We start from the raw sequence: 12,402 nt of genomic DNA, 5'->3' as shown, positions 1-12,402 counted from the left end.
CTGCATCAGAAATACCCCGCCCGTGACTCAAAAAACTTCCGGCAGCGCTCCGCAGACTGACCTTCGTTCGAGGCCCTTCCCCACCGCCGCCTCCCCCTGACTTCCCCTACATCCACATTTTCGTCTTTACGTCCCTCCCTCCCCACACTTCGGACCCATTTCTCTTCAAATTCGACTCCCACCTTGCACACCGAGATTCGGCCCCTTTCCGTTCCCACGTTCGCTCCCCTCGGTTTCTGTCACAGGGCCCCGCCCCCCCGAAGCCCATCCCCGCGCTCGGCTCCCCCCACAGGTGAAGGGCCCGTCTCCTCGCCGCCCCCTTCCCGCCACTCCCCCGCACACCTGGCGGCCCCCGGCCCTCCCCGCCCTCCCCTCCCCCTCCGGCGCCCCGCCCGGCCCACAGCCGCCGCCGCCGCTCGCGCCCGCACGCCCCCACGCCGTCGCCGCCCGCGCGCCGCGCCCGCCTCGCGCCCCTCGGCGTTTCGGGCCTCCCCCGCCCGACCCCCCCCCTCCGCGGGCCCGCTGCACTGTGGGTAGGCGGCGGCCGCACTGAGGAGCCCGCGGCGGCGGCGGCGGCGGTGGCCGCGCTCGCACTGAGGAGCCGGCGGCGGAGAGAGGCTGCGCGCGCCGAAGATGGCTGAGAAGCAGAAGCACGACGGGCGGGTGAAGATCGGACACTACGTGTTGGGCGACACGCTGGGCGTCGGCACCTTCGGCAAAGTGAAGAGTTGAGTACGCGCCCGAGGCCGCTGCGCGGGGCTCTCCGCTCGCGGGAGGCCGGGCCGAGCGGCGGGAGCCCGGCGCCCAGAGCCACGGGCGGGCGCGGGCCTGGCGGCAGGTGGAGCGGGCCCGGGAGCCCCGCGAGGGTGGCGGGGGGCGGCGGCGGGGACGACGGGAGTCCCGGGGTCTGTCGGGCGCTCGCGGACCTCAGTGCCCGGGCCGGTGAAACCGGAGGTCGGACTGTTGGGCACGGTGCCTTCCAGCTGAGACGGTGTGGGCAGCACCGGGGAGTAATACCCGGTGCTGGTGATTGAGTTTCCAGCGCGCCAGGTGCCCTGCTGGGTGCTTTACGTGTGATCTCATTTAATCCTTACAGCGACTCGGTGCAGGTGTTGTCCTCACCTTGAAGGTGAGAAAACGCGGACCCCTAGAGGTTTGGGAACGTGCCCAAGGTCACACAGAATTTGGCAGAACCACGATGAAGTGTAAAATGTCTTCCAGTTCTGGCTAGGCCAGGGAGGTCCGTGCCATCCGACTCCTTCGTGCGCCAGGACTCGGGCGGGGTTGGTGGGGCGGACGCTTTGGGGCAGGTTCCGGGGGCCTGGAGGTGGGGGCGTGAGCGCAGAAGGCCGCTGCATGGGCTCAGGGCTTAATTAGAGCTGGAGGTCCGAGGGGTGCTTGACCAGTGGAAAGAAGCCTAGGAAGGCTTCTGGGATGGGGGGAGGTTCCTTGGTGTTGGACCTTGGAGCGTGCGGGGCTGAGGATGCCAGAACTGCTAAGACGTATTCTGCTGAGGTCTCTTTTCTTGGTGATGGGATCCCATTTTGGGTGTAGAAAAACAGGCTGCTTTTTTGAAATAGTTTTTAACTTGTTACTAGTTAAGTATTGAACTTTCCTCCTTTTGCTGTTAATAACAGTCACATGGGATTTAATTAATCTGTCCTCTCTCCTGAACTTATTGTTTTACGTTTGATTGTTATAAATTCAGAATTGTAAGTCAAACGTTAGCTTTTCTCTTTTTGCTGTAAAAATGTTGGGTAGGCAGCCTGGAGATTTTATCTCAGGCCTCTATTTCCTTGTAAAATACGTATTTTAACCTCAAGTCATGGGTGTTAAATAGGTAGAAGGAACTCGTTCATTCCTGTGGCAAAGATTAGCTCCTATTTACTTCCACATATCTGAAGCTCTTCTATTCGGAAAGCCCTTACTGAGCACCTACACTGTGCTAGACACTGTTCTAGGCAATGGGGATACGATAAGGAACATAAACCAGATTAAAATCTCTCCAGTGGAGCGTATATTCCAGTAGGGGAACACAAAAAATAATCAGAATATATATGTAAGGTACGTAGTATGTTTAGTGCTACTGAGAAGAATGAATCAGGGAAGGGAGAATGAGTTTTGTGAGGTTAACCATTTTCAATAAGGTGATGAGGCAAGGTCTCACAGGCAAGGTGGTATTTGTGTAAAGACCTGAAAAGTTTATAAAAATCTTTGAAGTCCTATGTGGGCCATAAAGTCCTGGGATATTTATGAAAGACTTTAAAGTAGAGTGGATAGCTAAGAGAATATATTTAGAATGAATATAGGAAGATCCAGGCAGTAGGTTAATGCCTGAAAGGTTACCTGTCATTAAATATCATTACTGAGGACTGCTGTGTTACGATATTATACAGTTACTCAAGCAAACCGTGCCTTTGCCATCTGGGTATGTACACTCTCAAAATTATATAACTTACCCTACATCCTTTCAAACTGTGTTAAAATGTTTGTGTTTTTGAATTCTTCTGTACTCTGAATGTAGACTAAAACACCCATCAGATCAATTGGCTCATTGTCAAGGGACAACCTAAATCTCTTTTGTGTATATTCTTGTGCTGCTTCCAGGCACTGGCTTCTTAAATATAAACCAATGGAAGGTACATTGGTTTATGAGAAATCCTTTTACTGGAGGACCCAGTCTAATGGGCAACCAATCAGAGGGGTGTTTTTAACACTATGTTAGAGCCTCTCTAATGTTATGCTGTGATTTCCTATCTAGGATTAGAATTAGTACCATTGTTCAATAAAAATGATGGAAGTTGCTACAGTTCAGTTATTTAATTCTTCAGGGGACAAGAAATAAAAGTGAATGTATTTTTCAAAGTAAAAATACACCTTTATTGAGGTATATTTTACATATCATTCACCCATTCCAAGTGTACAATTCAGTGATTTTTTTTTTTTTTTGTAACTTTACTGAATGATGCAACCGTCATTATAGGTGCAACCAACATCAATTTAAAAAAAATTTATCGCCACAGTAAGATCCTTCATGCTCATTTACAGTTCATCTTTGTTCTCACCACCAACTTCAGGAAACCCTTAATCTGTTTTCTGTGTGTATAAACTTGTTTTCTCTGGATACTTCTGATAAATGGGATCATTCAATATGGAGTCTTTCATATTTCCTTTAACAATGTTTTTAGGTTTATAGATGAGATAACATGTATCAATAGTTTATTCCTTTTTATTGCTGAATAATATTCCATTGCGTGGATATGCCACCTTTGTCTATACATTCACCAGTTGTTTTCGGTTTGGGGCTGTTAAAAATAATGCTACCACAAGTATTTGCATGCAAGACTTTGGGCACATGTTTTCATGTATCTTGGTTAGGCACCGAGGAGAAGAATTGCTGGGTCCTATCGTAGTTTCATGTTTAGCTTTTTGAGAAACTGCAAACTATTTTCAAAAGTGGTTGTACCATTTTGCAATCCTACCAAGTGGATGAGGGTTCTCCCTTTCTCCGCATCCTCACCAGCATTTGCTGTAGTCTGTTTTAAAGGCATTCTGATGGGTGTGAAATGATGTCCCATTGTGGCTTTAATTTGCATTTCTTTAACGAGTAATGATATTGAACATCTTTAGGTAGTTATTAGTCATTCATATATCTTATTGGGTGAGATGTCTGTTCATATCTTTTGCTTATTTCATGAGCTGAATTTTAAGAATTCTTTGTAAATTCTGGATTCGAGTCCCTTATTAGGTGAAGTTTGTAAATATTTTCTCCCAGTCTGACTTTTCATTTTCTTAGTGGTGTCTTTTGAAGTCTTAAAGTTATGAATTTTCATGAGGTCGAATTTATTGACTTTTTTTTTCTTTTTATGGACCTTGCTTTTGGTGTTATAGCCCAGAAATCTTTGCTTTAGGTTTCAAGGATTTTCTCTCATGTTGTCTTCTAAATATCTTCTAAATTTTATTGTTTTAGCCCTTACATTTAAGTATATGACCCATTTTGAGTTAATTTTTGAGTATGGTATAAGATGAGGTTTTAAGATCAGCTTTTTGAATGAATATCCAATTGTCCCAGCACAGTTGAAATGTATATGTTGAAAACACATGCACTTTTAACTGTTATATAATTTAGACTTTGTAAAGTTAATTTTTACTAAAAACAACTTAATAATAGATGATTTAGTTATATATATATATATATGTATCTTAAGATTTTATTTATTTGTCAGAGAGAGACACAAGCAGCGGGGAGCGGCAACAGAGGGAGAAGCAGGCTCCCTGCTGAGCAAGGAGCCTAATGTGTGGGACTCTATTCCTGGGATCATGACCTGAGCCTAAGGCAGACACTTAACCAACTGAGCCACCCAGGCATCCCATAGATGATATAGTTTTATATGGCTATAAAAACATGGAGATGGAGGAATGAATAGCATTTTTTGCCTTTTCTCTTAACTGTTAGGCTAGTTGTAGATTTTGAAAAATTTAACTGCCCTTGTTGATGTACCAATTTATAGACTGAAGTTAGGTACAATAAGTGAAAATTCAGAGTGGCATAATTTTCATTTGATTGCATTCATTTCAAGTTATTTTTATTTTTATTATTTTTAAAGATTTTATTTGACACACAGAGAGAGAGAACAAACTGGGGATAGTAGCAGAGGGAGCGGGGGAAGCAGGCTCCCCACTGAGCAAAGAGCTCAGATGCCAGGGCTTCATCCCAGGACCCCAGGATCATGACCTGAGCCAGAGGCAGATGCTTGACCAACTGAGCCACCCAGGTACCCCTCATTATTTTTAAAAATGTAGAAATCCTCTATTTGCTGTTAAATAATGAAAGGCTTATTTTAAATGTTCTAAACTGATTTTCTTCATTCTGTTGTTTTGTTAGATTACTGCGGAGTGCTATCAAAACAAATTATGGGGGCTGACAGAATTTAAAAGTAATGTTTTTTCTCTACTTAAATTTTTTGTCCACATTGATTTAGTTCATACTCTTTTCAGGGTGGGGTAGAACTGCTGTTTAAGAGCTCTTGTAATTAGACTTGTTCAATTCTTACCTAAATAGTAAAGGTGATAGAAATGCTAGAAGAATAGATTTGTTGCTTGTGTTATACAAAGACTGGTTCAAGGAAAATATACATAATATAATGCTAATTACTTATTTAAAAAGAAGCCTGCTTTTTCAAGGTGAGTACTGATAGATTTGCTTTATGAAATATTTATTCTTCATCAGAATTGTACACTAAGGGATACTTTATAATCACACTAGCCTCTTTCTAGCCAGCAAAGTCTCACCAAGGAATTACCTTCTCTGTTTTTCAAATAGTTATTTGAATGACCCACAGAATTGGCTTTCAAGAAATTAAATATATATTTTACTAATTCCTCACTTATTTTTGAGATAACAGGAAAGATAAACAGATGGACTTTTTATTACATTTTATTTTTTAAACAGGGAGTGTTACCTTCTTTGAAATGTAAATACCAAGTTCCAAATGATAAATTGGATTTTGGACAACTACCTGGTCAGTTGGTGGACCTGAATGTTGTACTGTGGCATATTGGGCCCTTGCTATGATTGTTTTTTGACTTCCATGTAGTGTCATGGTCCTGAATAAGACATTTAATCTCTCTGGGCCTTGTTTTTTTTTTTTTTTCTCTCCTAAAGGAGAGCACTAGAACATGTAATGTATCAGGTCCTTTACAACTTAATCATTAAACTGATTTTTAAAAAGATTTAATTCCCCCAAATGGATATTTTTAAATTGTTCCTTCTAGATTAATGGAAATTTGAGTAACTGAAGATCAGAGCTGAAATGTCGATGTAATGCAGAACAAAAGAAAAGGGAAACACATTTGTAACACTTTAATGACAAAAGCTACAACTTGACTCAGTTTTTGTATTTTAAATACTATGTAATGCACTTGATTTTATGTATTCCCCAGAGTAACCCTGAGTTTGGTATTATCTCCATTTTACAAATGAAGAAATTGAGAATCTATACCTTAAGTGACTCGCCCAAGGTCACAGTACTAAGTGGCAGAATTGGCAATCATAACCAGGATTTTCTGACTCCAGAATCTGTGCTGTATGCAATGTAAAGTCAAAATGCATAGGGCGTTATCTTGAGTTTCAAATCTATTAGAAGGTAATCTTACATGTCTGTAGATATTTAGCAATAATTGAGAAAAAGATTTAAATGTCTTTTTTTAGTTCACATTGAGATAGAATAAGTACCCCCCCCCGAAAATCCATCATATACACGTGTGATTAAAATTTATATTTTCATGTTCCTAACTTTTACTCTTATGCCTCAATTTATTTTCTTATATGGATGAATGTGCTGAATTCTAACAATTTTAACCCAAATTTCTTGGAAATACCAGGTAATTCTTTTTTTTTTTCTTACTATGAAAGTAACCCTGACTAAAGATTACCAGTAACCTTTAGTAACCAGAGTAAAGAGATTTTACAAAAACGATATGATGTCCAAGAAGGAACATATGGTGTAGGAAGGCATTAGCCCTGGATTTTAATTCCATTCCACTACGAGTTATATGGCTTTGGGAAAACTGTTAAGCTTCTCTGAGCTTCTGTTTCCTCCTTTGTAAAATGGCAATAACAACACTTGGTCTACCTACCTTCTAGAATTTTTATGAGGATTAAATTAGTCGAAGTACATAAAATGGCTTTAAGAATGATAAATTGCCATACAGATAAGTGGCAGTATTGTGGAGATGACTAGGTGCATGGCTGTTGTGAGTCAGTTCTGTACCATGTGTGAAGTGTTAACTGTTTGCTGTGTTTAGAAATGCCTTCAGTTCTGATAGAGACATTGAGACAGAGCTGTAATAATCTGCCACTGTGCTTTGGATGCGTGCATTGAAGAAAGCTCTAAATGACTAACTTATTTTTGTTATGTGAAACTTAATTATTAGCTTTTTATTAAAATGCAGTAGTCCTTTTTGGATAAGTCATGTAATCCCCCCCCCCCCCAACAAATGTGAAAAATGAATAAAATAAGAATGAAAGGGAAGTAACAGTGAATGTTCATTTAAGTTACTAGCTGAATTGATTTTACTTTTAAAATTATGCAAATTCTAAACGAGTGTTAAACAGTAGTTCCAAATAATAAAGTTATATTTCTTCTCACATACTAGAAGATTAGTGTTGAATCAAAATCAATTCAATGATTCTCTCAAAAATTAGGTAAATATTCACTTATCTTGTCATCCATGTTACTTTTCCTTATTCTGCAGTATTTGTAATGGTGACCACTGCCCCATTTAGTCTTCCGAGATTCCTGTGGTTTCCTTGATGATAGGGAAAGTATTTTGTAGAGAAAGTAGTTAATTTTTTAAAGTCAAGCTGATAATTTAATCTGACTTACAGAAAATCTAATCACAAATCAAAAGTCTCTTAATACAGCCTTTTTTTTTTTTTTGCTGACTTAAATATCCTTTATGTGATTTCACATAGGTAATTTGGTCCTTAATTTCTGAATGGATTTTGTTCATTTTGTGTAATCAATTCACTGACTCTGAAAAGATACTTTCCCATAAGAAGCAATGTTCTAAATGGGGGATAGGTTCAGGGTAAGTCCACAGGGACATCATGGTATATAGTACAAAGAACACTGGATTTGGAAGACCTGGTGTGGAACTTTTGCTATGCTGTAAGCCAGCTGTGTGGCCTTAAATCAAAGACTCGATCTATAAAAAAGGAAATAAGAACACATGTTCTCTTACATTGTTGTGAGAAAAACATGAAAAAAATATAGTTAGTACTCATACGTACTTAACTCTTATGTAGTCTTATGTAATTAGGTCCTGTTATGTACTTTAACTCTCAATTGCTGAATTCTGAGAATAACCTGTGATCTAGTTCTGAGACCAAAATTTATTTAATGAGGGGGGGAGGCAGAGTTTACTATCTTCTTCTTCTTCTTCTTCTTTTTTAAGATTTTATTTATTTATTTGACAGAGAGACACAGCGAGAGAGAGAACACAAGCTGGGGGAGTGGAAGAGGGAGAAGCAGGCTTCCCGCTGAGCAGGGAGCCTCATGTGGGACTCGATCCCAGGACCCTGGGATCATGACCTGAGCCGAAGGCAGACGCTTAAGGACTGAGCCACCCAGGCGCCCCAAGAGTTTACTATCTTCTGTTTTTTGTTTTTCTCAGGTCTCCTTTTATATTTCATTCTGATATGTTCAGAAAACTCAGTCTCTAGATACTGCTTACTGTCACCGTCTCCTATATGCTACTCCCAATGCCTGTGTGTGAACGTGTAATTTATATTCCAGATCCTGTGGCAGGGATCACAGAGCTCTTGAAAGAAAGAGGCAAAAGTTAGGAGAAGGAAGAGAATATGAACAGCAGCTGGCAGTTTTTATTTATGGGATTTTTGAAGTTTGACCATATACCTCAATTACCTTAGTTCTTTGGACTTTGATCCGTTTGCCATGCTGACACAGCACTGCTCTATCTAGGGTTTTTTTTGTTTTGTAAAAACATGCCAAAATACTCACTTATCTTGTCATCCATGTTAGTTTTCCTTAAAGCATTTGGTAGTATTTGTAATGGTGACACTGCCCCATTTAGTCTTCGGAGATTCCTGTAGTTTCCTTGATGACAGGGAAAATATTTTGTAGAGAAAGTAGTTAATTTTTTTAAGTCAAGCTGATAATTTAATTTGACCTCGCAGAAGATCTAATCTCAAATCCTCTAAGACATAATGAGTAAGTGGGTGGCACAAGACTCCTAAAATATTGAATATGTTATAAATAGAGCAAATCTACCTGGTATGTATTAGACACAAATATAAGAGCACCTTGAATCAGGTTGATTTTTATGGATTTTTATTTATCAAATGACTGAAATGTATATATAAAGCAATGTGTTTATTTTGAAATGTAGTGAACCATTTTATTTTTAGTATGGTGTATTAAGGAAAGAATTTCAGGCAGCTCTTATCTCTGCTAATAATAGAAACTTTTTCACCCCTTTAAGGGAACAGTATTCTTGCTTAAGTGCTCTCTTATGTTTAACCATGTTTGCCTTGCCTCTGATAAATTTTACCGTATTTCTTTAGACGGTGCCTTTGTTTTTAAAGTGGTAATAATCCTTTTAATTTTGCCCTTAGATTTTTTTTAAACAACCTTTTATATGGTTAAAGAGATTATCCTATCTTGCAATAAATGTGTCATTCTGAATGCCAATGTGTTGACTTATATAGATGCTTTTTTCAGAATTTTTTCTTCATATTATTCATGTAATTTTATGTAATATTAAAAACATGAGTCATGTGTTCTCATTTAACATCACTCAACTCCTAAAGTATAAATTAGTTATAAGGTAGTTATAAAGCTGTCATAATTGAAAATCATGAATTAAAAATTTTAAATATACCATAAATTGTTTCCAAATTCTTACTTTGCTTGATAAATACCATAAATATTAGTTAATTTCATTTTCTTTTTAAATGTGTTTGAGTATGACTTGGCACTATAAAGTATTCCATAATTCACTTCTCCCAGACTTAGTTAATGAAATAATAAAAACCAATATATATTTAACATTTACTGTGTTTAGTCATGTTGGATTTAAAGCAAAATGTTTTTACTTGTGGCAATGATACTACTACAGATGATTTACTAATTTAAAACAAAGTGGGAAGTAATCATCAAGAATTAAATGAGTCTTGTCTCACATTTGAATTCGAAGCCAAGTATATGATAAATCTACCTTTTAGTCAGATTTACACCAGGCTGTACTTAGTGCTCTACTAATTCACAGTTAGATAATATAACAGGTATACTATATGCTGTAAACTTGATTTCAGCAAGAATTTGACTTTATGTCTTACAATAGCTTTGTGGGTAAGATGAAGAAATGTGCTCTATATGGCTTATTGCTGCTGAATAACTATTCCCAAGGAAATTAGGTGTCATCCTAAAGGGAAATCTTGGACATTGACTCTAATAATAAGGATAGTAATATTTCTTATTTGGGCTGGTACAAAGCTAGATGAGGTGATTAATAGACAAATTACAGAAGCAGAATTTAAATTTATATAAACTCTTGGATTGCTAGGCAAAACCCAAGAGGGTGAAATTTAATAGGGACAAGTGTCAAATCTAGCACTTAAGTTAAAAACAGAAAACAGGAGCATAAAAGTAGAACAGTTGATAGTAGTTCCTGAGATGCTGGAGTTTTAACTGACCACAAGCTTAGGAAGTATATGTTTTGAATGCTTTAAATGTAAAAATTGTTGTTGGAATGGAAACAGATGTGTATTAATTGGTAGTTTTATAGGTAGCATAGTTCCTGCTGTACTTTGGATTAAGCTAAAGTTTGAATATTGAGTTCATTTCTTGGTGCTACAATTTGAAAAAACTTAGCATTCAGAGAATGACCAATAAGGGGAGCCCCAAAAGAATGCCATATGAGATAGGGTAAAGGAAACATTTTCTATACTATTAATTAGAACATGTATTTTAAGTGTGATAGCTGTTTTTAAATTGCTAAAGTACCATCATCTAGAAAAAGGAGGCACCATATTCAGTGATGTTTTGAAGGATACAATGTGACCATTGGGTGAATATTTTAGGGAGGCAAATTATAATCCAGAATAATGAGGATCTTTTTATCAAGGAGCTTGTTTAAGAATGGTACAGCTGGGGCGCCTGGGTGGGTCAGTCGTTAAGCATCTGCCTTCGGCTCAGGTCATGATCCCAGGGTCCTGGGATCGAGCCCTGCATCGGGCTTCCTGCTCTGCGGGAAGCCTGCTTCTCCCTCTCCCACTCTCCCTGCTTGTGTTCCCTCTCTCACTGCCTCTCTGTCAAATAAATAAATAAAATCTTAAAAAAAAAATGGTACAACTGGAGCGCCTGGGTGGCTCAGTTGGTTTAGTGTCTGCCTTCGGCTCAGGTCATGATCCCAGGGTCCTGGGATCGGGTCCCACATTGACCTTCCTGCTCAGTGAGGAGTCTGCTTCTCCCTCTCGCTCTCCCTCTGTGCTCTCCCTCTCCCTCTGTCTTTCAAATAAATAAATCTTAAAAAAAAAAAAAAAGGGATGGCACAACTTGTACTCCAAATCAGTTAGATTTCTGTCATTGACATATTTACTTAGATTCTAGATGGTTATCAAAATTCTTATTACAAAATTTCAATTTCTTAAAAAAGATTTATTTATTTGAGAAGGAGTGCGTGCATGCAAGCATGACTGGGGTGGAGGGCAGAGGGAGAAGGATAAGCAGACTCTCTGCTGAGCAGGGAGCCTGATGTAGGGCTCGATCCCAGGGCCTGGAGATCATGACCTGAGCCGAAGGCAGATGCTTAACCAACTGAGATACCCTGGTGCCCCACAAAATTCCAATTTTGAATGGAAAGTTGGCATAAATAATTTATAAAGTGCTTTTTAACTTCAATATTCTATAATTGCCAAAATAGTTTTTCTAATGTGATTAATTTCCACACCTGCTATGACTTCAGACTTGTATTAAATCAACCTTGTAGTCAAGAACAATTAAAAAAAAACAATTAAAAGGGGCGCCTGGGTGGCTCAGTCGTTAAGTGTCTGCCTTCGGCTCAGGTCATGATCCCAGGGTCCTGGGATCGAGCCCCGCATCGGGCTCCCTGCTCTGTGGGAAGCCTGCTTCTCCCTCTCCTGCTCCCCCTGCTTGTGTTCCCTCTCTCGCTGTCTCTCTCTGTCAAATAAATAAATAAAATCTTTAAAAAAAAAAAAAAAACAACAATTAAAAAACCTATAGAAAATGTAAAAATCTGTTTGAAGTCAGCCAGGACTTCGGTGGTCAGTATCTTCCAGTGAGAAGAAAAATGCATTGGAGTAAGTCTGTTATTTTGTTTGGCTTTTCTGTTTGAGCCATTTGCTAATTTGTCATTATGGTACAAGTAAGAAGCCAAACAACAATGGCTGAAAGTCAGAAAAGATAAGCAGAATTTGAGTCTTGGGGAGAAAGCTGTTGGGAGTTCACAGCTTACTAAGGATGAGAGCTGCTGGTAAACAGTTGGGTGTCTGGTTGCAACCCTCTGAGGACTGAAATCCTTTTTAGAATCAGCTTAATTGCACACTTATTAAGATGATCTGCCTCCTATCTTTATTCTTTGGAGGAAGATCAAATCAGCTGGAGCTTCTACAGTTTTTTCATGTACAATGTTGAACATTCCAGGAGACAAGGCCAAGATAATAGAAACAGACTCATGGGTGATTCACATGTTAAAGTTACCAGACATGCACTTTAACTGTGATTAGTATGTTGAAGATGGAGAGTTTTAGCAGAGATCTGGAATCTCTAAAAAAAATAAAGGGAATTCTTTGACTGGAACATATAATAATTGAGTTAGGACTCCATGGATGCTTTAACAGCAGATTAGATTCTGTTG

At 39.4% G+C, this 12,402-nt stretch overlaps 1 protein-coding gene across 1 annotated transcript in view; it reads left to right on the top strand.

The window, feature by feature from the left end:
- The first annotated feature begins 521 nt into the window (after positions 1 to 521).
- PRKAA2 (protein kinase AMP-activated catalytic subunit alpha 2) overlaps positions 522 to 12,402 on the top strand; it is a 66,883-nt gene continuing 55,002 nt past the window's right edge. Inside the window, exon 1 of the mRNA XM_036122824.2 lies at positions 522 to 727. Within this exon, the coding sequence (XP_035978717.2) occupies positions 634 to 727 (94 nt within the window). The 5' untranslated portion in view covers positions 522 to 633. The remainder of the gene's footprint in view (positions 728 to 12,402) is intronic.

The sequence above is a fragment of the Halichoerus grypus genome, chromosome 5 (assembly GCF_964656455.1).
Source record: "Halichoerus grypus chromosome 5, mHalGry1.hap1.1, whole genome shotgun sequence".
In the NCBI taxonomy this organism is placed as follows: domain Eukaryota; kingdom Metazoa; phylum Chordata; class Mammalia; order Carnivora; family Phocidae; genus Halichoerus; species Halichoerus grypus.
Note: the sequence above shows the minus strand (reverse complement) of the source record. Positions and strands in the feature narration are given on the sequence as shown.